At 44.9% G+C, this 24,380-nt stretch overlaps 1 protein-coding gene and 2 long non-coding RNA genes across 3 annotated transcripts in view; 1 reads left to right on the plus strand and 2 right to left on the minus strand.

The window, feature by feature from the left end:
* Positions 1 to 20,967, plus strand: part of LOC131700476 (uncharacterized) — a 33,012-nt gene extending 12,045 nt beyond the window's left edge. The window contains exon 3 of the long non-coding RNA XR_009308367.1: positions 20,475 to 20,967. This is a non-coding gene — a long non-coding RNA (uncharacterized LOC131700476). The remainder of the gene's footprint in view (positions 1 to 20,474) is intronic.
* On the minus strand, positions 4,254 to 11,239 carry LOC131700475 (uncharacterized). Its single transcript, XR_009308362.1, has 6 exons — positions 10,857 to 11,239; positions 10,010 to 10,281; positions 8,780 to 9,046; positions 7,500 to 8,529; positions 5,024 to 5,402; positions 4,254 to 4,763 (listed from the first exon to the last, which is right to left on the minus strand). It is a non-coding gene; the product is annotated as an uncharacterized LOC131700475 (long non-coding RNA).
* On the minus strand, positions 13,598 to 24,077 carry LOC131700474 (tektin-2-like). Its single transcript, XM_058997801.1, has 5 exons — positions 23,374 to 24,077; positions 22,738 to 22,839; positions 21,504 to 21,609; positions 14,035 to 14,114; positions 13,598 to 13,859 (listed from the first exon to the last, which is right to left on the minus strand). Exons 2-5 carry the CDS (start codon positions 22,827 to 22,829, stop codon positions 13,658 to 13,660), a joined length of 480 nt encoding a protein of 159 aa, XP_058853784.1. The 5' UTR covers positions 22,830 to 22,839; positions 23,374 to 24,077; the 3' UTR covers positions 13,598 to 13,657.
* Between the last annotated feature and the right edge of the window lie 303 nt (positions 24,078 to 24,380).

The following is a 24,380-nucleotide window of genomic DNA, read 5'->3' on the forward strand; positions in this document are numbered from 1 at the left end:
AGAATCCATAACCTCCTACTGCTGCAAGTATGCCTAAGTCGTTTTTCATTCATTTCACACTGATTTTATTATTTTGTATTATTAAATGTTCGAGTTATTGGTTTATTAGTCCACTGTTTACATCCTAGTGCGTTTCAATGTTGTATTTTTTTTTTGTCAAAAAACAAAGTGATATTTTCATGAAAAACATTTACATTTAAAAAAAAAGTTAAAAAACACGCCGACCAGTGGAATAACGAGGAATTGCATGCTTCTCTTGTGTGGGTTACACTTGGTGCACTGAGTTCAGTGTGCTGTACTTTCATTTTTAAAGAATGAACCTTATAGACAATGTCACACATGATCCCACCTTAAGCCGATAGATAGCACAGGAGTCTGGTTGGCTAGGTTTGCATCAATGTGATTATTGGTGGACAGGGTTCAAACCTTGGCAGAAAAATGCAATGTGATGTTAAATGCCTTATTTTTTACATTTATTGTTCCAGAATCTTTGATGTAATGTTAAAGGTAAACTCAGCAGGGGGTCTGTGCTGCTGGTCTATTTCAGCATCCTTGCAACCCCTCAGCTGCACTCATGAAGAATTCAAATACTGGGGAGCATCTGAGGTGCTTTGAGAGCTTTCTGATTGGTGTAGTTGGTAGTGTATCGGCTTCAGATTCTCTTAACAGCTGTTTCAAGTCCCACATGAAACAGACGTTATGTTTTTTTCCCCTCATTTTCAGAAATATTGTTTCATTTACCTTATAGAGCTGCCGTATAATAGGGTTGGGTTTGATAATCCCTCCTCTCTTCAGTGGCATGCAACTCAGCATGCGTGTGCAGTCTCTGACAAGGGAAGTGAATCTCATATACCAGGTTAGAGTGCTGGTTTGTCACAAGCAGCCAGGTGGTGGAGTGGGCTAGTTCACTAGCTTTGCCTGGCTTTCACCTTGGAGGTCTGGGTTCAAAGCCAGTTCACAGGACAAGTGAACTGAGTTTAAAACCAGACCCACAATTCAATGGCACAGCATGACTGGTGTTCTCTGATTAAGAGACTTAAAAAAGAATTGATAAATAAACCCCAGCGTTGTGTTTGAAGTCTTGTGTTGTGTGCTTGTTTTGTTTCTCCACGGCGTCTGTTTGTTTGAATCTGTCAGATACAACAGAAGTGACTCTTTTATTGGATATTTTCAAGGCAGTAATCACCTCCATGTTGTACAGATCATTAGTCCAGTTCAAGTCACAAATGACTGCAGCAGTACAGCTGGTAGGATGGCTCAGTTGGGAGCGCACAGGGCCCTGATTCCCAGGGTTGGTGGTTCAAACCCCGTGCAACGTGCATGTTTTTCTTGTTTTTTTTTTCAAGTTGGTTATTTTACCTTGTAGGCAATGTAAATCTAACTTCAGGGACAGCTGCTAGGTGGTGCAGTGGGGTCAGTCCCTGTGCTTAAATGCTCTTTCCCTTGAGAGACTGGGATCATATCCAGGATACAGATTGAAATCTTCTGTTTTCACAGCACCTTGTAGTTTGAATCTGTCAAAGACATGATAGAAGTGACTCTTTTATTGGATATTTCCAATGGAGTGATATACATTTTGTACAAATCATTAGTTAATGTACTGGAGGTCATTTGGCAGCAGGAGAGAGTAGCTCTCTGGCTAGCACAGTTGGTAGAGCACTGGATTCTGACTTCCAAGGTTGTTGGTTCAAGTCACATGTAAAGCACAAGTGTTAATCTATTGATTTCAAAAATATTGTTAAACTTACCTGTTTATAAGGTTTGGTTTTGAATCCAGTTCATCACAAATTAAACAAAGCTAAGAATCACCTCTTCGCCCCCAGGTCCTCACCACACAATGTAATAATGTGTTTCAAACAACATCAGCACCAGTCGGCTGGATAGCTCTGTTGGTAGAGCAGAGACCCGTGATTCCCTGGGTAGCGGGTTCAAACCCAGAGCAGGAGTTTCCTTTTCATTTTCAAACACTTTACCTATTTTGATAGACTTGTGTTTACGTAACAGGACAAGGGGTCAGTGGTCTAAGCATACAAATAATATAAAGAGGATGATATAAGGGCTTCTGTGCAAAGCTGGGTTGTCACGAGCAGACAGGTGGTGCAGTGGGCTAGTTCACTAGCATGCTGTGCTGTTCACATTGTGGGACTGGGATCAAATCCCGGTGAGTTCCTTGTTTGTTTTCAATGACTTGGTTAATTTCTTATATAAGACAATGAAAAAGCAGACTACTCCGTGGAAGTAAGATGGACTGGGTTCAAATCCAGGCGAGTTCTTTGCTTGTTTCAAAGAATGTGTTAATTGAGCTCATATATAGTGTGAACCAAAGCTTTCCTGTGGGAGCTGGTGGCGCAGTGGCTATGCTGATGGCCTTCTCTCCCTGAAGACGGTGGTTCGAATCCTGGTCCCGGAGGCGAGTTCCTGAGGTAAGTAATGCTGTTGGTTGTGAGTCATGGTGGTGGTTGTAAATCTGGGTGTTGACTGTAAGTAATGATGCAGGTTGTAACTAACGATGTTGGTTGTGTCTCCACAGACGGAGGAGGGCCGTGTGCCCTGAAGAGGAGCCGGAAGAGGATGAAGAGGGGGCTGGGGCCCCCGGCCGTGGGGGGAGTGGAAGATGGGGGTGTTGGTACCAGAGAGGAGGAAAAGAAGAAGGAGGTGGTGTAAACATGGGGGAGCAGGCAGGCAGGCAGGGATATTCCTTTTGCACTGCCATCTGACAGGGAGCGTTAAAGATATCTTCTGTCCTATAATCATCTCTAGATGATTCAGGGCAAAAGGCAAGGTAACATCCCTGCCTGCTCCCCCATGTTTACACCTCCTGCTTTTCCTTCCCCCCCATGGTACCAACACCCCCGTCTTCCACTCCCCCCGCGGCCGGGGGCCCCAGCCCCCTCTTCATCCTCTTCCGGCTCCTCTTCAGGGCACACGGCCCTCCTCCGTCTGTGGAGACACAACCAACATCGTTAGTTACAACCTGCATCATTACTTACAGTCAACACCCAGATTTACAACCACCACCATGACTCACAACCAACAGCATTACTTACCTCAGGAACTCGCCTCCGGGACCAGGATTCGAACCACCGTCTTCAGGGAGAGAAGGCCATCAGCATAGCCACTGCGCCACCAGCTCCCACAGGAAAGCTTTGGTTCACACTATATATGAGCTCAATTAACACATTCTTTGAAACAAGCAAAGAACTCGCCTGGATTTGAACCCAGTCCATCTTACTTCCACGGAGTAGTCTGCTTTTTCATTGTCTTATATAAGAAATTAACTAAGTCTTTGAAAACAAACAAGGAACTCACCTGGATTTGAACTCAGTCCCCCAAGGTAAGCAGCACAGCATGCTAGTGAACTAGCCCACTGCACCACCTGTCTGCTTGTGACTGCCTTGTTGTCTAACCTTGTATATGAGGTTCACTTCCCTTGTCAGAGGTCGCACTGCAGGAGTTGAGAATCCTGGCGCTGACTGCACAGTTGCAGTCTTTCATGCCACTGAAGAGAGGAGGGATTATGAAACACCCCTGTTACACAGCAGGGCTCGGAGGTAAATACCAGGGATACCAGGTCAATGCTATGAGTGTTAACACTAATCATATATATAATAACTGTGTGGCTTCCAGAGGAACATGTGTTTTTTATATTGTGTTCCTCGTCAAGCTGTGGAATCTGAAGCTGCGCAGCAGAAATGATTCCACTTCCAGCAGGTTGACTTTGTGCAAAGTTTCTATTCTGATGTAAACTTTCATCCCCCCCCCCGAGCACTGTACTGTCTCCACTAAATCATTATTACTGATGAACCAACGGGAGCGCCAAGCCTTCCTCAATAGACAAAGCTAGCGCTGCTGTTCAGGGTGAGCGTGCCTCAGCACTGCCAGCAAGCACTCGGGCGCTGGGGAGCAAAGCAGCACAAGAGCCTGGATGTCTTGGCTTTGCGGGAGTGAAGGGAGCTCTGTGAACACTGTCCTGTCCTTTCTGCAGAGGAAACGGAAGATTAGCATGGAAAGCGACCCCTTAGAGGAAGGACAGCGTTCTGATCAAGGACAGGTGGAGGGCCATGAAAAGGCTTCAGAGGCTTCTAGTCGTAGTTTAAAGTTTCAGCCAATAAAAGTGACACGTTGTGTGTCTGTATTGTAGCTGCAATTACTGCCTGGTGATTGAGAATAAATATGTATAGATCCCCTTTCAGGGCTTGTTGTGTGACAGGATGCTGCATGGAGCCATGAAGAAGGGAAACGCCCACACAGTATGTATTTCCAAACGTCCGGATTTATTAAAGAAAAAGGCTTGAAAGTAAAACAATCTCCCCTCTACGAGCAATGGTAATGGAAGGGCTGCAGTCCCCAGCAAAAACAACTCTGTTACCCACAAGCCTCCTGCACCAAACTGGGCTCCTTTTAAAATAGCAGAAAGTAGAAAATGTGGTTTGTCTTACCAAACACACACAATGCAAACAGTCAGTCAATATGTAGCGGTATTGTGAAGCGGGATGTGGGGCTGCTCAATGCCTTGCTCACTGGGTGTGCTTCTATTCTTTTAAACAAAGTAAGGAGAGGAGAGGAGAGGGGGAGGAGAGAGTAAAGAGGAGAGGAGAGAGGGGAGAGGGGAGAAGAGAGGGGAGAGGTGGAGAGGGCAGCAGCAGTATTCCTCAGTCTAGGAAGGACAGCTCCATGCACTCCACAGTCTCAGGGTGAAGCATGCGAGTCGCCAGCCGCTCCATATCATCCAGGCTCAACAAGCGCAGCCTCCGCTCGTAATCCTGAGAGAGAGGCAGAGGGAGAGACACAGAGTCACAACTACACGCTGCTCTACACCTGCATTTCAGAGTGTGTGTGCTGCAGCTGTGATTGTGTGTGCGTCTCTGTGTCACTGTACAGCTGTGTCTGTGTGTGTCTGTATAACACTGTGCATGTGCTGCAGCTAGGATTGTGTGTGTAGCAGTGTTTATTGTGTTCAGGTTACCTTGTGTAGCTGCTCCAGACTCTCACTGTGTGTGTGTGTTTATTGTGTTCAGGTTACCTTGTGTTGCTGCTCCAGACTCTCACTGCGTCGGCAGGGCTGAAGTGTTTGTTCAGAAGAGCAGGCAGGCTGTGCCACACTGACCCGGGGTGAGGCGAGGCGTGAGAGGAGGGGTCAGGCGAGGGGTGAGAGGAGGGGCGAGGGGTGACAGGAGGGTTGAGGCGATGGGTGAGAGGAGGGGTGAGGTGTGAGAGGAGGGGTGTGGCGAGGGGTGAGGTGTGACAGGAGGGGTGAGGCGAGGGTGAGGGGTGAGGTCTGAGAGGAGGGGTGACACAGGGAGTGCTGTTCTTGCGAGGGTGACACTTTCTCTGTTGGGGGCGTCACAACGAGTTCAGCTTGGAATCGGGAGCGATGGAGTCGTGTGACAGTCTGTGCTCATCTGAGAGAGAGAGAGAGAGGGAGGGGGAGAAACAGGAGAGATTCAAGACCAGGTAGATTAACTCTCAGCTGCTGACTCGGTGTAATTTCATAACTTTTGTTACGCTGACAAAACACGTCATATCTCTGCCGTCCAATCAGCAATTTTGTTTTTTTAAAGTATGAGTCATAGCCATGACTACGGGGCTTGTCATGATACCATTGGTTTAGGGCTAGGGTGGGCGGGACATATAATATTTTGATTACAAGGGCGAGTCTCTGCTGGCGCCATTGTGACTGAGTGCACAGCAGAGTCGAAGCTCTGTATCTCCAGTTTTACAATCCCAAGAGTGCTAATCTACATATCATCTAAACGGGAGGTACTTGGGCTAATTAACCATATTGTTGTTGTTGTTTTTTTCAACTTGATATTGTTTTTTTGTGCTGAGTACATCTGCAGTGTTTATTTAGTGCTTGCTTGCTGGGCAGGGCTAACTTCATGACTGCTGTAGACGAGAGGAGCTACTGTACCAACACCACGTTTTGTTTTGTTTGTTTGTTTTGTTAAACATCTTTCTTATAGTTAGTTTCACATACGTTTTTATTTTAGACTTGTTTTTCCTCAGGAGAGAAGGCAAAACTAACAGGTCTATCGCATGTGATGCAAAGTTAGGCGTTTGTGTACGTCTGTGTTTTACTTTTTCTAGTCGATTCATTATTTCTCTGTAGTCGTTATTATTTAATTTTGCATCTATTATTTTTTAACTTTTTATTCGATGTGTAAAAGAATGAGGAAAACACCTTGTTTAGTTTTTATTTTTACGTTGTGTATGTAGCCTATGTAAAAAACAAAGACATTTAGCTGTAGTTATTATTTAGCCATGTATTTTATTACTCGTTTACTGTGTGTAAACAGAAAACATTATTTAGCTGTTGTCACTATTATTATTTAGCCATGTATTTTATTACTTGTTTACTTTTTTATGTGTGTGAAAAAGGATGGAGCAGAATATTAATATTAGTATTAATATTATTATTATTAATTGGTATTTATTTTAATGTTTTATGTGGGTGTGTGTAAGCCAGAAAATGGGTGGAGACAATCAGCTCCAGCGTGTGGTTCAGTCACTGAAGAGGAGGAGGGCCCTGACTGAGGAAGAGATCGAGGGCATGTACGCCATGGAGGAGGACCTCCCTGATGAAGAGCTGCTGCAGGAGGATGAGGAGGAGGAGGAGAGTGATCTGGAGGAGCCCCAGTCCAGCACTTCAACTGCAGGGTAGTTTTGAAAATAAATATATACAGCACAATATGGAACGTTTTATTTTTTTTGTCTCCCTCCCTCCCAAATAAAATTCTTAATTTCAAAGTTTTATTTGTAATATACTTTTTTTTCCAAATAAAAAAATTAAACATTTTACTTGATAACTTGTGTGTTGTTTCTTTATTTTTATACTGAAATATAATTGTATCTCAAACAGGGCAACAGTGTTTCCAGTCTCACTTTTTGCCAAGTTTTAACCCTGGTCTGCCTTTGCCATTTCGGAGGTTGATTTTTGTAAAATACTAGGCATTGCAAAACCTTATCTAGCTCTGCAACTGTGCAAGATATTTCAATTCTGATTTCAGATTTGAATTCCTTGGAAAATTGTGCAGCTACAATATACTCTAGTTTTTTATATATATATATATATAACTCTTGGAAAGAGGTTGAAATTGACCAATTTTTAAAAATATTATTTATTATTTTTCATATTTCGATAATTTTTGGGGAGGTGTAGCTCATATGAAAATAAAAATAAAATCACCCCACAACAAAATAAATTACATCAATGGAAAGATCTACTTAATGCCTTTCTGTAGGTGTATTGGGTTTTCATTTCTGATTTAAGGTTCCAAAACTACAAGTGTTTAAACAGAAAGGCATCATGTTTATGACCGGATATGTTTATTCCCCGTAGGCAGCATAGGGTTAAAACACTTCATGCAACTCAAAGATGATAAAAGATTGAAAACACTTTGTTTGCAGGTGTTACTGTTAATAGATATATGTAGAATAACATGCATCCTTTTTAACTGAGTGCTGAGCTGTGCTGTGCTGTGCTGTGCTGTTCAGCCTACCTGCCAGCGCCTTGCCTTTGTAGAGGAGTCCCTGTTGATTGACAGGTATGTTGAGCCTGTCAGAGACCAGACTCCAGACTGTGGAGACCTTCTCATCCTCACAGACCTGTCAAGAGACAAGAACACACAAACACACAGTGAGGGGATGAGCATTAAACACTGAAACTACATCTTCATCCTCACTGGACAGGCGAGAGACAAGAACACACACACACACACACACACACACACACACACACAGTGAGGGGATAACCATTAAACACTGAAACTACATCTTCATCAGTACACAAGCCTCGAGTGAAGCGACATCCCTCATCTGCACCATGCAAATGCACTTAGTGTCATTTCAAACGGGATTGAGATTATTATGCTCAAGAGCTAAAAGGCAGTAACAACGTACGCTTAGAAATAATAAAACAATGTTTTTAAGAAAGCCCTCAGGACACGTGACGACATCCCCTCCTTGACAACGTCCTGTCCTCCTGTAGGAAGTGTCTCTTTACCTCAGCAATACCTGAGCTGGGAAGGTACACATTTGAAAGGGCCTTGATTTGCAGCAATGCAGTTCAACCCGCTCTGTGATGTTTTATGTTCTGTTATCAAACAACCGCTGACTTGCCCAATCGTAGAAAGTAGAAGTAGAAAATGTGGTTTGTCTTACCAAACACACACAATGCGAACAGTCAGTCAATATGTAGCGGTATTGTGAAGCGGGATGTGGGGCTGCTCAATGCCTTGCTCACTGGGTGTGCTTCTATTCTTTTAAACAAACTAAGGAGAGAAGAGGACAGGGGGAGGAGAGAGTACAGATGAGAGGAGAGAGGGGAGAGGGGAGAAGAGAGGGGAGAGGTGGAGAGGAGAGGGGAGAGGGGGAGAGGAGAGGGGAGAGGGGGAGAAGAGAGGGCAGCAGCAGTATTCCTCAGTCCAGGAAGGACAGCTCCATGCACTCCACAGCCTCAGGGTGAAGCATGCGGGTCGCAAGCCGCTCCATATCATCCAGGCTCAACAAGCGCAGCCTCCGCTCGTAATCCTGAGAGAGAGGCAGAGGGAGAGACACAGAGTCACAACTACACGCTGCTCTACACCTGCATTTCAGAGTGTGTGTGCTGCAGCTGTGATTGTGTGTGCGTCTCTGTCTGTGTGTGTGTGTGTCGGTGTGTGTGTGTGTATAGCAGTGTGTGTGTTTATTTTGTTCAGGTTACCTTGTGTAGCTGCTCCAGACTCTCACTGTGTGTCTGTGTGTGTGTGTATAGCAGTGTGTGTGTTTGTGTTCAGGTTACCTTGTGTTGCTGCTCCAGACTCTCACTGCGTCGGCAGGGCTGAAGTGTTTGTTCAGAAGAGCAGGCAGGCTGTGTCACACTGACCCGGGGTGAGGCGAGGCGTGAGAGGAGGGGTGAGCTGTTCTGCGCTGTGCTGTGCTGTGCTGTGCTGTTCAGCCTACCTGCCAGCGCCTTGCCTTTGTAGAGGAGTCCCTGTTGATTGACAGGTATGTTGAGCCTGTCAGAGACCAGACTCCAGACTGTGGAGACCTTCTCATCCTCACAGACCTGTCAAGAGACAAGAACACACAGACACACAGTGAGGGGATGAGCATTAAACACTGAAACTACATCTTCATCCTCACAGGACAGGCGAGAGACAAGAACACACAAACACACACACACACACACACACAGACACACACAGACACACTGAGGGGATGAGCATTAAACACTGAAACTACATCTTCATCAGTACGCACGCCTCGAGTGAAGTGACATCCCTCATCTGCCACCATGCAAATTTCAAACGGGATTGAGATTATTATGCTCAAGAGCTAAAAGGCAATAACAACGTACGCTTAGAAATAATAAAACAATGTTTTTAAGAAAGCCCTCAGGACACGTGACGACATCCCCTCCTTGACAACGTCCTGTCCTCCTGTAGGAAGTGTCTCTTTACCTCAGCAATACCTGAGCTGGGAAGGTACACATTTTAAAGGGCCTTGATTTGCAGCAATGCAGTTCAACCCGCTCTGTAATGTTTTATGTTCTGTTATCAAACAACCGCTGACTTGCCCAATCGTAGAAAGTAGAAGTAGAAAATGTGGTTTGTCTTACCAAACACACACAATGCGAACAGTCAGTCAATATGTAGCGGTATTGTGAAGCGGGATGTGGGGCTGCTCAATGCCTTGCTCACTGGGTGTGCTTCTATTCTTTTAAACAAAGTAAGGAGAGGAGAGGAGAGGGGGAGGAGAGAGACACAGAGTCACAACTACACGCTGCTCTACACCTGCATTTCAGAGTGTGTATGCTGCAGCTGTGATTGTGTGTGCGTCTCTGTGTCACTGTACAGCTGTGTCTGTGTGTGTCTGTATAACATTGTACATCTGCTGCAGCTAGGATTGTGTGTGTAGCCGTGTTTATTGTGTTCAATTTACCTTGTGTAGCTGCTCCAGCCTCTCACTGTGTGTGTGTTTGTGTGTGTCTGTGTGTGTATAGCAGTGTGTGTGTTTGTGTTCAGGTTACCTCGTGTTGCTGCTCCAGACTCTCATTGCGTCGGCAGGGCTGAAGTGTTTGTTCAGAAGAGCAGGCAGGCTGTGCCACACTGACCCGGGGTGAGGCGAGGCGTGAGAGGAGGGGTGAGCTGTTCTGTGCTGTGCTGTGCTGTGCTGCGCTGCGCTGTTCAGCCTACCTGCCAGCGCCTTGCCTTTGTAGAGGAGTCCCTGTTGATTGACAGGTATGTTGAGCCTGTCAGAGACCAGACTCCAGACTGTGGAGACCTTCTCATCCTCACAGACCTGTCAAGAGACAAGAACATACAGACACACACTGAGGGGATGAGCATTAAACACTGAAACTACATCTTCATCCTCACAGGACAGGCGAGAGACAAGAACACACAAACACACACACACACACACACACACACACACACACACACAGACACACACACACACACACACACACACACACACACACACACACACACAGTGAGGGGATAACCATTAAACACTGAAACTACATCTTCATCAGTACACAAGCCTCGAGTGAAGCGGCATCCCTCATCTGCCACCATGCAAATGCACTTAGTGTAATTTCAAACGGGATTGAGATTATTATGATCATGAGCTAAAAGGCAATAACAACGTACGATTATAAACAATAAAGATGACCCCCAGTCAATATAGCCGGGGAATCACACCCCCGTCAAACCGCACCCTGCTGATCAGAGCTCACAAAGACAAACACATTATTAAAAGCCACTCAGCAAACAGTCACAAGCGGGTCCGGACGGCCATTTGTTATTAAAAATGCGGGATTCAAAAACAACCACTGCACTGAATAATAAACAAAGTAAACGACATGCACTCACCTGGTTTAACGAGCGCTGTCCCTCGTAGTCTGTGTAAAACAAGAGCAAACGCCTCCTCACATGGCGTCCTTCTTCCACAAACTTATCACATGAAATAAAGTCGTTTCACACAGACACACGCCTCCGGCTGAGCTGTCCTCTGCTCTTTACAATTGGTAGCGAACTTCAGGGAGACAGACGAGGCTTTAGCTTTCATTTCCTATCCAATGCTGCCCTCGTGTGGACATTTAGTAGAACTGCTGTCGAGGGGTTGATTTGAGTGTTAACTAATTCTGCTTCATAAAATCAAATGAAACCTGCTGAAAAACGTCACGTTAGCATACTGAAATACACACCGCTTGTAATTTTCCAATTTACTTAACTAAAAACTGACACAAATATAAAATGTGATACGTCTGTGATTAAATTATTGCAAACACCCGTATATACTTTTAGATACATTTTAAACCGCTATAAAAGAGAACTACAGTTGATTCCTTCAGGCACGTTCCGGTTTAGAATCGTTGTTTTCTTTGGTTATTTCGAAACTGCCCGTTTTAAAATATGACTGATAGTAAATCAATTCTTCACTAAAAGCATGAAAATATAATATTATTAAAATACTGACGTGGACACGTGTACTAAAAAAATGTTTTATTAATAATAAATGTATATTTTTAAACAGGTGCGCACCTTGGACAGCCATAGGGTCTATACAAATTAGGTAACGCATTTCTAACTTTTGATTCGCTAAATGCGTTCGCCAATCAGAAGTCACTTAATTTGTGACTTGTCTTTTATCCAATCAGATTGTTTAGGACATGACGTAACCGTTCCACTTTCTCTCCACGAGATAGCCGCATCGGTAAGGAATTCATCAAATAATCTTCCAGCGCCTCCCGACTGCAGTACCGCTGCGTGTCCACTGGAGGGAGCCGAGCGCCTCCGTGGCGGCGGCTCCGCATGACTCGAGCGCGTTTGTGACGTCCCCGCCCCGATTGGCCCGTCTGTCGCTGTTTGTGAAGATAGCGTTCGCAGTTTTCACTGTGAACCTCTGGAGCTTGGGAAGGGAAACTGCCCGTGAAAGCTGAGCGACCAAAACTGTGAAAAATGACATCGCTCTGATAAAAATACGAGACGCCCTACACAGCATGAGTCATAAATCACAGAAATCGTGATTCCTACAAACATAATCATCATCATCATCATAATAATAATATTAATAATAATACACGTCATTAATTCGGCTGCAGTGTTGCTAGGACTCCCAGCGTCACATTCCCCTCTGGCTGTAGTACCGGTGTGTGTCCACGGGAGGGGGCAGTGTGCCTCACTGCCTGCTTGCCTGCGCTTTGGCTCCGCACCCACTCAAAAACCTTTTTTAAAATGTATTTTGAAATCTGAATTTGGACGCGTGTATTGTTTTGAAGTCAGCAAACATTTGAATTGCAGATGAACGAGTGTAGCTGATGGAATTGCATTAAGTTTAACACAAAGAATCGTTCGTGTCAGTGCTTCACAGAGGGTTGTTTTAATATAACAGTTTTTTTTTTAATTTGCAGACAGTTTGTGTGAACTCTATGGCGTTGGAGACAGGACGCTTCACATGCTCCAGTTTACACGCAGTGACTGAAGAGGAGATGCGATGTACCGTTGCTTGTTTAAGACAATGGGGACGGGACTGAGCGCTTACAGAGACGAGGGACTAACATGAACACAGAGTAACATGAACACACAAAGGCACACACAATTTCACAGTCACGATGTTAACTCGGGGGAAAGACGCCCTGCATGGCCGATTGGCTGAAAAGCAGAACAGAAGCAGCCTATCACATGAGGGGAGGTGGGCGGTGTTCTTATGACGTCACCGCTGCCAGGTCTATAAAGAGACCCGTTGTGCGCTTTCACGTCAGATGAAGAAAGCGAGTCCTTCTGTTTTCAATGCGCACGTCTATTTGTTTCTGTTTTGTAATGTGTTTATTTAGTGGAGGAGTTTCATGGTAGTTTCGTATTCACTTTCTCATTGCACTCACAGTGATTTGTGAAAGAGCCTCATGTTTTAAATTATTGTTGAAGGTTATTTTAAAGCCGGTTTGAAACACCAAGCATTTGAAAAGCAGATTCAATCAATAATGGAATTGTATTAACACCTCACAGACCTGTCAAGAGACAAGAACACACAGACACACACTGAGGGGATGAGCATTAAACACTGAAACTACATCTTCATCCTCACAGGACAGGCGAGAGACAAGAACACACACAGTGAGGGGATGAGCATTAAACACTGAAACTACATCTTCATCCTCACAGGACAGGCGAGAGACAAGAACACACACAGTGAGGGGATGAGCATTAAACACTGAAACTACATCTTCATCAGTACGCACGCCTCGAGTGAAGCGACATCCCTCATCTGCACCATGCAAATGCACTTAGTGTCATTTCAAACGAGATTGAGATTATTATGCTCAAGAGCTAAAAGGCAATAACAACGTACGATTGACGGATTGTGTGTGATGTCATTTATAAGACAGACGGATTGTGTGTGATGTCATTTATAAGACGGATTGTATGTGATGTCATTTATAAGGCAGACAGATTGTGTGTGATGTCATTTATAAGACAGATGGATTGTGTGTGATGTCAGCCTCTATTAACACTTAACGTGATCACAGTGTATGACACAGATTCATAATATTTAAAACTCTAACAAATGTACTTTAGTGCATTCATTACAGAGTCCCAGTGCTGAACAAGCATGATTTTACAGAACAAATATTTATTGATCTCTTTCTTTATTTCATGGGGAGGCGGAGCTGTCAAGCGAGCTCCAGCTGGCGGCTCTTGACAGGGCTCAGGGTGCGGTTGAAGGTGTCAGTTTCAGGGACGTGTTTCTCTGGTGGGACGATCAGTTTGCTCCGTGTGTCCAGGCTGCGTCTCTCCAGGGACAGGGAGCTGGTCTTGCAGGCGATGTCCTCCTCGATACGAGTCAGCTGCTGGGACAGAGCATGCAGGACGTCCCTGGAGAGGAAATGGACATTAATCCCAGAGCAACACTGAACCAGCCTCACTGCAGACTGACAAAGACTGACTCACTGTGATTGGGCATGTTTCTTCTTCAGAAACACACAGCGAGGGGAGGAGAGGGAGGGGGAGGGGGGAGGAGGGGAAGAGGGTGCTGGGGGGAGAGACTCACTGTGATTGGGCACGTTTCTGCTTCAGAGCAGTCATGGTGCCTTCCAGCTGCTGAACCTCATCTGTCAGCCCGTGCTGCACCTGCATGAGACAGTCAGGACGGGGTTAATATCGAGAGCAAAGAAACAGCTTCAGAAACACACAGCGAGGGGCAAGAGGAGAGGGGAGATGAGAGTGGAGAGGAGAGGGGAGAGGGGAGAGGGGAGAGGGAAGAGGGGAGAGGGGAGAGGAGAGGGGAGAGGGGAGAGGGGAGAGGGGAGATGAGAGGGGAGAGGGGAGAGGGGAGAGGGGAGAGGGGAGAGGGGAGAGGGGAGAGGGGAGGGCAAGGACACCAACCCAGCTTACACTAACATCCTCATTAAAAAAATTCAATGTGATGTTAAATGCCTTATTTTTTACATTTATTGTTCCAGAATCTTTGATGTAATGTTAAAGGTAAACTCAGCAGGGGGTCTGAGCTGCTGGTCTATTTCAGCATCCTTGCAACCCCTCAGCTGCACTCATGAAGAATTCAAATACTGGGGAGCATCTGAGGTGCTTTGAGAGCTTTCTGATTGGTGTAGTTGGTAGCGTATCGGCTTCAGATTCTCTTAACAGCTGTTTCAAGTCCCACATGAAACACACGTTATGTTTTTTTCCCCTCATTTTCAGAAATATTGTTTCATTTACCTTATAGAGCTGCCGTATAATAGGGTTGGGTTTGATAATCCCTCCTCTCTTCAGTGGCATGCAACTCAGCATGCGTGTGCAGTCTCTGACAAGGGAAGTGAATCTCATATACCAGGTTAGAGTGCTGGTTTGTCACAAGCAGCCAGGTGGTGGAGTGGGCTAGTTCACTAGCTTTGCCTGCCTTTCACTTTGGAGGTCTGGGTTCAAAGCCAGTTCACAGGACAAGTGAACTGAGTTTAAAACCAGACCCACAATTCAATGGCACAGCATGACTGGTGTTCTCTGATTAAGAGACTTAAAAAAGAATTGATAAATAAACCCCAGCGTTGTGTTTGAAGTCTTGTGTTGTGTGCTTGTTTTGTTTCTCCACGGCGTCTGTTTGTTTGAATCTGTCAGATACAACAGAAGTGACTCTTTTATTGGATATTTTCAAGGCAGTAATCACCTCCATGTTGTACAGATCATTAGTCCAGTTCAAGTCACAAATGACTGCAACAGTACTGCTGGTAGGATGGCTCAGTTGGGAGAGCACAGGGCCCTGATTCCCAGGGTTGGTGGTTCAAACCCCGTGCAACGTGCATGTTTTTCTTGTTTTTTTTTTTTCAAGTTGGTTATTTTACCTTGTAGGCAATGTAAATCTAACATCAGGGACAGCTGCTAGGTGGTGCAGTGGGGTCAGTCCCTGTGCTTAAATGCTCTTTCCCTTGAGAGACTGGGATCATATCCAGGATACAGATAGAAATCTTCTGTTTTCACAGCACCTTGTAGTTTGCATCTGTCAAAGACATGATAGAAGTGACTCTTTTATTGGATATTTCCAATGGAGTGATATACATTTTGTACAAATCATTAGTTAATGTACTGGAGGTCATTTGGCAGCAGGAGAGAGTAGCTCTCTGGCTAGCACAGGTGGTAGAGCACTGGATTCTGACTTCCAAGGTTGTTGGTTCAAGTCACATGTAAAGCACAAGTGTTAATCTATTGATTTCAAAAATATTGTTAAACTTACCTGTTTATAAGGTTTGGTTTTGAATCCAGTTCATCACAAATTAAACAAAGCTAAGAATCACCTCTTCGCCCCCAGGTCCTCACCACACAATGTAATAATGTGTTTCAAACAACATCAGCACCAGTCGGCTGGATAGCTCTGTTGGTAGAGCAGAGACCCGTGATTCCCTGGGTAGCGGGTTCAAACCCAGAGCAGGTGTTTCCTTTTCATTTTCAAACACTTTACCTATTTTGATAGACTTGTATTTACGTAACAGGACAAGGGGTCAGTGGTCTAAGCATACAAATAATATAAAGAGGATGATATAAGGGCTTCTGTGCAAAGCTGGGTTGTCACGAGCAGACAGGTGGTGCAGTGGGCTAGTTCACTAGCATGCTGTGCTGTTCACATTGTGGGACTGGGATCAAATCCCGGTGAGTTCCTTGTTTGTTTTCAATGACTTGGTTAATTTCTTATATAAGACAATGAAAAAGCAGACTACTCCGTGGAAGTAAGATGGACTGGGTTCAAATCCAGGCGAGTTCTTTGCTTGTTTCAAAGAATGTGTTAATTGAGCTCATATATAGTGTGAATCAAAGCTTCCCTGTGGGAGCTGGTGGCGCAGTGGCTATGCTGATGGCCTTCTCTCCCTGAAGACGGTGGTTCGAATCCTGGTCCCGGAGGCGAGTTCCTGAGGTAAGTAATGCTGTTGGTTGTGAGTCATGGTGGTGGTTGTAAATCTGGGTGTTGACTGTAAGTAATGATGCAGGTTGTAACTAACGATGTTGGTTGTGTCTCCACAGACGGAGGAGGGCCGTGTGCCCTGAAGAGGAGCCGGAAGAAGATGAAGAGGGGGCTGGGGCCCCTGGCCGTGGGGGGAGTGGAAGATGGGGGTGTTGGTACCAGAGAGGAGGAAAAGAAGAAGGAGGTGGTGTAAACATGGGGGAGCAGGCAGGGATATTCCTTTTGCACTGCCATCTGACAGGGAGCGTTAAAGATATCTTCTGTCCTATAATCATCTCTAGAGCTCAGCTGATCGGGCCCATTGCCGGGCAAAAGGCAAGGTAACATCCCTGCCTGCTCCCCCATGTTTACACCTCCTGCTTTTCCTTCCCCCCATGGTACCAACACCCCCGTCTTCCACTCCCCCCGCGGCCGGGGGCCCCAGCCCCCTCTTCATCCTCTTCCGGCTCCTCTTCAGGGCACACGGCCCTCCTCCGTCTGTGGAGACACAACCAACATCGTTAGTTACAACCTGCATCATTACTTACAGTCAACACCCAGATTTACAACCACCACCATGACTCACAACCAACAGCATTACTTACCTCAGGAACTCGCCTCCGGGACCAGGATTCGAACCACCGTCTTCAGGGAGAGAAGGCCATCAGCATAGCCACTGCGCCACCAGCTCCCACAGGAAAGCTTTGGTTCACACTATATATGAGGTCAATTAACACATTCTTTGAAACAAGCAAAGAACTCGCCTGGATTTGAACCCAGTCCATCTTACTTCCACGGAGTAGTCTGCTTTTTCATTGTCTTATATAAGAAATTAACTAAGTCTTTGAAAACAAAGGAGGAACTCACCTGGATTTGAACTCAGTCCCCCAAGGTAAGCAGCACAGCATGCTAGTGAACTAGCCCACTGCACCACCTGTCTGCTTGTGACTGCCTTGTTGTCTAACCTTGTATATGAGGTTCACTTCCCTTGTCAGAGGTCGCACTGCAGGAGTTGAGAATCCTGGCGCTGACTGCACAGTTGCAGTCTTTCATGCCACTGAAGAGAGGAGGGATTATGAAACACCCCTGTTACACAGCAGGGCTCGGAGGTAAATACCAGGGATACCAGGTCAATGCTATGAGTGTTAACACTAATCATATATATAATAACTGTGTGGCTTCCAGAGGAACATGTGTTTTTTATATTGTGTTCCTCGTCAAGCTGTGGAATCTGAAGCTGCGCAGCAGAAATGATTCCACTTCCAGCAGGTTGACTTTGTGCAAAGTTTCTATTCTGATGTAAACTTTCATCCCCCCCCCGAGCACTGTACTGTCTCCACTAAATCATTATTACTGATGAACCAACGGGAGCGCCAAGCCTTCCTCAATAGACAAAGCTAGCGCTGCTGTTCAGGGTGAGCGTGCCTCAGCACTGCCAGCAAGCACTCGGGCGCTGGGGAGCAAAGCAGCACAAGAGCCTGGATGTCTTGGCTTTGCGGGAGTGAAGGGAGCTCTGTGAACACTGTCCTGTCCTTTCTGCAGAGGAAACGGAAGATTAGCATGGAAAGCGACCCCTTAGAGGAAGGACAGCGTTCTGATCAAGGACAGGTGGAGGGCCATGAAAAGGCTTCAGAGGCTTCTAGTCGTAGTTTAAAGTTTCAGCCAATAAAAGTGACACGTTGTGTGTCTGTATTGTAGCTGCAATTACTGCCTGGTGATTGAGAATAAATATGTATAGATCCCCTTTCAGGGCTTGTTGTGTGACAGGATGCTGCATGGAGCCATGAAGAAGGGAAACGCCCACACAGTATGTATTTCCAAATGTCCGGATTTATTAAAGAAAAAGGCTTGAAAGTAAAACAATCTCCCCTCTACGAGCAATGGTAATGGAAGGGCTGCAGTCCCCAGCAAAAACAACTCTGTTACCCACAAGCCTCCTGCACCAAACTGGGCTCCTTTTAAAATAGCAGAAAGTAGAAAATGTGGTTTGTCTTACCAAACACACACAATGCAAACAGTCAGTCAATATGTAGCGGTATTGTGAAGCGGGATGTGGGGCTGCTCAATGCCTTGCTCACTGGGTGTGCTTCTATTCTTTTAAACAAAGTAAGGAGAGGAGAGGAGAGGGGGAGGAGAGAGTAAAGAGGAGAGGAGAGAGGGGAGAGGGGAGAAGAGAGGGGAGAGGTGGAGAGGGCAGCAGCAGTATTCCTCAGTCTAGGAAGGACAGCTCCATGCACTCCACAGTCTCAGGGTGAAGCATGCGAGTCGCCAGCCGCTCCATATCATCCAGGCTCAACAAGCGCAGCCTCCGCTCGTAATCCTGAGAGAGAGGCAGAGGGAGAGACACAGAGTCACAACTACACGCTGCTCTACACCTGCATTTCAGAGTGTGTGTGCTGCAGCTGTGATTGTGTGTGCGTCTCTGTGTCACTGTACAGCTGTGTCTGTGTGTGTCTGTATAACACTGTGCATGTGCTGCAGCTAGGATTGTGTGTGTAGCAGTGTTTATTGTGTTCAGGTTACCTTGTGTAGCTGCTCCAGACTCTCACTGTGTGTGTGTCTGTGTGTGTGTGTATAGCAGTGTGTGTGTTTATTGTGTTCAGGTTACCTTGTGTTGCTGCTCCAGACTCTCACTGCGTCGGCAGGGCTGAAGTGTTTGTTCAGAAGAGCAGGCAGGCTGTGCCACACTGACCCGGGGTGAGGCGAGGGGTGAGAGGAGGGGCGAGGGGTGACAGGAGGGTTGAGGCGATGGGTGAGAGGAGGGGTGAGGTGTGAGAGGAGGGGTGTGGCGAGGGGTGAGGTGTGACAGGAGGGGTGAGGCGAGGGTGAGGGGTGAGGTCTGAGAGGAGGGGTGACACAGGGAGTGCTGTTCTTGCGAGGGTGACACTTTCTCTGTTGGGGGCGTCACAACGAGTTCAGCTTGGAATCGGGAGCGATGGAGTCGTGTGACAGTCTGTGCTCATCTGAGAGAGAGAGAGAGAGGGAGGGGGAGAAACAGGAGAGATTCAAGACCAGGTAGATTAACTCTCAGCTGCTGACTCCGTGTAATTTCATAACTTTTGTTACGATGACAAAACACGTCATATCTCTGCCGTCCAATCAGCAATTTTGTTTTTTTAAAGTATGAGTCATAGCCATGACTACGGGGCTTGTCATGATACCATTGGTTTAGGGCTAGGGTGGGCGGGACATATAATATTTTGATTACAAGGGCGAGTCTCTGCTGGCGCCATTGTGACTGAGTGCACAGCAGAGTCGAAGCTCTGTATCTCCAGTTTTACAATCCCAAGAGTGCTAATCTACATATCATCTAAACGGGAGGTACTTGGGCTAATTAACCATATTGTTGTTGTTGTTTTTTTCAACTTGATATTGTTTTTTTGTGCTGAGTACATCTGCAGTGTTTATTTTTGTTTTGTTTTGTTTTCGCTGTGTCTCTTGTGTGTGTGCTTGCTTGCTGGGAGGGCTAACTTCATGACTGCTGTAGACGAGAGGAGCTACTGTACCAACACCACGTTTTGTTTTGTTTGTTTGTTTTGTTAAACATCTTTCTTATAGTTAGTTTCACATACGGTTTTATTTTAGACTTGTTTTTCCTCAGGAGAGAAGGCAAAACTAACAGGTCTATCGCATGTGATGCAAAGTTAGGCGTTTGTGTACGTCTGTGTTTTACTTTTTCTAGTCGATTCATTATTTCTCTGTAGTCGTTATTATTGAATTATGCATCTATTATTTTTTAACTTTTTATTCGATGTGTAAAAGAATGAGGAAAACACCTTGTTTAGTTTTTATTTTTACGTTGTGTATGTAGCCTATGTAAAAAACAAAGACATTTAGCTGTAGTTATTATTTAGCCATGTATTTTATTACTCGTTTACTGTGTGTAAACAGAAAACATTATTTAGCTGTTGTCACTATTATTATTTAGCCATGTATTTTATTACTTGTTTACTTTTTTATGTGTGTGAAAAAGGATGGAGCAGAATATTAATATTAGTATTAATATTATTATTATTAATTGGTATTTATTTTAATGTTTTATGTGGGTGTGTGTAAGCCAGAAAATGGATGGAGACAATCAGCTCTAGCATGTGGTTCAGTCACTGAAGAGGAGGAGGGCCCTGACTGAGGAAGAGATCGAGGGCATGTACGCCATGGAGGAGGACCTCCCTGATGAAGAGCTGCTGCAGGAGGATGAGGGGGAGGAGGAGAGTGATCTGGAGTAGCCCCAGTCCAGCACTTCAACTGCAGGGTAGTTTTGATAATAAATATATACAGCACAATATGGAAGGTTTTATTTTTTTTGTCTCCCTCCCTCCCAAATAAAATTCTTAATTTCAGAGTTTTATTTGTAATATACTTTTTTTTCAAATAAAAAAATTAAACATTTTACTTGATAACTTGTGTGTTGTTTCTTTATTTTTGTACTGAAATATAATTGTATCTCAAACAGGGCAACAGTGTTTCCAGTCTCACTTTTTGCCAAGTTTTAACCCTGGTCAGCCTTTGCCATTTCGGAGGTTGATTTTTGTAAAATACTAGGCATTGCAAAACCTTATCTAGCTCTGCAACTGTTCAAGATATTTCAATTCTGATTTCAGATTTGAATTCCTTGGAAAATTGTGCAGCTACAATATACTCTAGTTTTTTTTATATATATATATAACTCTTGGAAAGAGGTTGAAATTGACCAATTTTTAAAAATATTATTTATTATTTTTCATATTTCGATAATTTTTTGGGAGGTGTAGCTCATATGAAAATAAAAATAAAATCACCCCACAACAAAATAAATTACATCAATGGAAAGATCTACTTAATGCCTTTCTGTAGGTGTATTGGGTTTTCATTTCTGATTTAAGGTTCCAAAACTACAAGTGTTTAAACAGAAAGGCATCATGTTTATGACCGGATATTTTATTCCCCGTAGGCAGCATAGGGTTAAAACACTTCATGCAACTCAAAGATGATAAAAGATTGAAAACACTTTGTTTGCAGGTGTTACTGTTAATAGATATATGTAGAATAACATGCATCCTTTTTAACTGAGTGCTGAGCTGTGCTGTGCTGTGCTGTGCTGTTCAGCCTACCTGCCAGCGCCTTGCCTTTGTAGAGGAGTCCCTGTTGATTGACAGGTATGTTGAGCCTGTCAGAGACCAGACTCCAGACTGTGGAGACCTTCTCATCCTCACAGACCTGTCAAGAGACAAGAACATACAGACACACACTGAGGGGATGAGCATTAAACACTGAAACTACATCTTCATCCTCACAGGACAGACGAGAGACAAGAACACACACACACACACACACACAGTGAGGGGATGAGCATTAAACACTGAAACTACATCTTCATCAGTACGCACGCCTCGAGTGAAGCGACATCCCTCATCTGCACCATGCAAATGCACTTAGTGTCATTTCAAACGGGATTGAGATTATTATGCTCAAGAGCTAAAAGGCAGTAACAACGTGCGCTTAGAAATAATAAAACAATGTTTTTAAGAAAGCCCTCAGGACACGTGACGACATCCCCTCCTTGACAACGTCCTGTCCTCCTGTAGGAAGTGTCTCTTTACCTCAGCAATACCTGAGCTGGGAAGGTACACATTTTAAAGGGCCTTGGTTTGCAGCAATGCAGTTCAACCCACTCTGTGATGTTTTATGTTCTGTTATCAAACAACCGCTGACTTGCCCAATCGTAGAAAGTAGAAGTAGAAAATGTGGTTTGTCTTACCAAACACACACAATGCGAACAGTCAGTCAATATGTAGCGGTATTGTGAAGCGGGATGTGGGGCTGCTCAATGCCTTGCTCACTGGGTGTGCTTCTATTCTTTTAAACAAAGTAAGGAGAGGAGAGGAGAGGGGGAGGAGAGAGACACAGAGTCACAACTACACGCTGCTCTACACCTGCATTTCAGAGTGTGTGTGCTGCAGCTGTGATTGTGTGTGCGTCTCTGTGTCACTGTACAGCTGTGTCTGTGTGTGTCTGTATAACATTGTACATCTGCTGCAGCTAGGATTGTGTGTGTAGCAGTGTTTATTGTGTTCAATTTACCTTGTGTAGCTGCTCCAGCCTCTCACTGTGTGTGTGTGTGTGTCTCTGTGTGTGTGTGTATAGCAGTGTGTGTGTTTGTGTTCAGGTTTCCTCGTGTTGCTGCTCCAGACTCTCACTGCGTCGGCAGGGCTGAAGTGTTTGTTCAGAAGAGCAGGCAGGCTGTGCCACACTGACCCGGGGTGAGGCGAGGAGTGAGAGGAGGGGTGAGGCGAGGGGTGAGAGGAGGGGTGAGCTGTGCTGTGCTGTGCTGTTCAGCCTACCTACCAGCGCCTTGTCTTTGTAGAGGAGTCCCTGTTGATTGACAGGTATGTTGAGCCTGTCAGAGACCAGACTCCAGACTGTGGAGACCTTCTCATCCTCACAGACCTGTCAAGAGACAAGAACACACAGACACACAGTGAGGGGATGAGCATTAAAACACTGAAACTACATCTTCATCCTCACAGGACAGGCGAGAGACAAGAACACACACAGACACACACAGACACACACAGACACAGAGACACACACACACACACACACACACACAGTGAGGGGATGAGCATTAAACACTGAAACTACATCTTCATCAGTACGCACGCCTCGAGTGAAGTGACATCCCTCATCTGCCACCATGCAAATGCACTTAGTGTCATTTCAAACGGGATTGAGATTATTATTATGCTCATGAGCTAAAAGGCAATAACAACGTACGATTATAATCAATAAAGATGACCCCCAGTCAATATAGCCGGGGAAACCGCACCCTGCTGATCAGAGCTCACAAAGACAAACACATTATTAAAAGCCACTCAGCAAACAGTCACAAGCGGGTCCGGACGGCCATTTGTTATTAAAAATGCGGGATTCAAAAACAACCACTGCACTGAATAATAAACAAAGTAAACGAGATGCACTCACCTGGTTTAACGAGCGCTGTCCCTCGTAGTCTGTGTAAAACAAGAGCAAACGCCTCCTCACATGGCGTCCTTCTTCCACAAACTTATCACATGAAATAAAGTCGTTTCACACAGACACACGCCTCCGGCTGAGCTGTCCTCTGCTCTTTACAATTGGTAGCGAACTTCAGGGAGACAGACGAGGCTTTAGCTTTCATTTCCTATCCAATGCTGCCCTCGTGTGGACATTTAGTAGAACTGCTGTCGAGGGGTTGATTTGAGTGTTAACTAATTCTGCTTCATAAAATCAAATGAAACCTGCTGAAAAACGTCACGTTAGCATACTGAAATACACACCGCTTGTAATTTTCCAATTTACTTAACTAAAAACTGACACAAATATAAAATGTGATATTTCCAAAACTGACGCTGCTCTTTTATTTAAACAACTGCTCTATCAATACAATGGTCGTCGTGAATCTTGGTTATATTTCTACGTCTGAGATTAAATTATTGCAAACACCCGTATATACTTTCAGATACATTTTAAACCGCTATAAAAGAGAACTACAGTTGATTCCTTCAGGCACGTTCCGGTTTAGAATCGTTGTTTTCTTTGGTTATTTCGAAACTGCCCGTTTTAAAATATGACTGATAGTAAAACAATTCTTCACTAAAAGCATGAAAATATAATATTATTAAAATACTGACGTGGACACGTGTACTAAAAAATTTTTTTATTAATAATAAATGTATATTTTTAAACAGGTGCGCACCTTGGACAGCTATAGGGTCTATACAAATTAGGTAACGCATTTCTAACTTTTGATTCGCTAAATGCGTTCGCCAATCAGAAGTCACTTAATTTGTGACTTGTCTTTTATCCAATCAGATTGTTTAGGACATGACGTAACCGTTCCACTTTCTCTCCACGAGATAGCCGCATCGGTAAGGAATTCAGCAAATAATCTTCCAGCGACTCCCGACTGCAGTACCGCTGCGTGTCCACTGGAGGGAGCCGAGCGCCTC

Source organism: Acipenser ruthenus, chromosome 24, assembly GCF_902713425.1.
Source record: "Acipenser ruthenus chromosome 24, fAciRut3.2 maternal haplotype, whole genome shotgun sequence".
Lineage (NCBI taxonomy): Eukaryota > Metazoa > Chordata > Actinopteri > Acipenseriformes > Acipenseridae > Acipenser > Acipenser ruthenus.

What these genes read in the sequence shown, in the direction of transcription:
- LOC131700474 (XM_058997801.1), bottom strand. Translation starts at nt 22,829, where the DNA reads ATGAGAAGGTCTCCACAGTCTGGAGTCTGGTCTCTGACAGGCTCAACA. An exon ending in TCTACAAAGACAAGGCGCTG is followed by an intron (nt 21,610 to 22,737) that starts GTAGGTAGGCTG and finishes GTCTCTTGACAG; the next exon opens with GTCTGTGAGGATGAGAAGGT. An exon ending in CAGAAACGTGCCCAATCACA is followed by an intron (nt 13,860 to 14,034) that starts GTGAGTCTCTCC and finishes TTTCCTCTCCAG; the next exon opens with GGACGTCCTGCATGCTCTGT.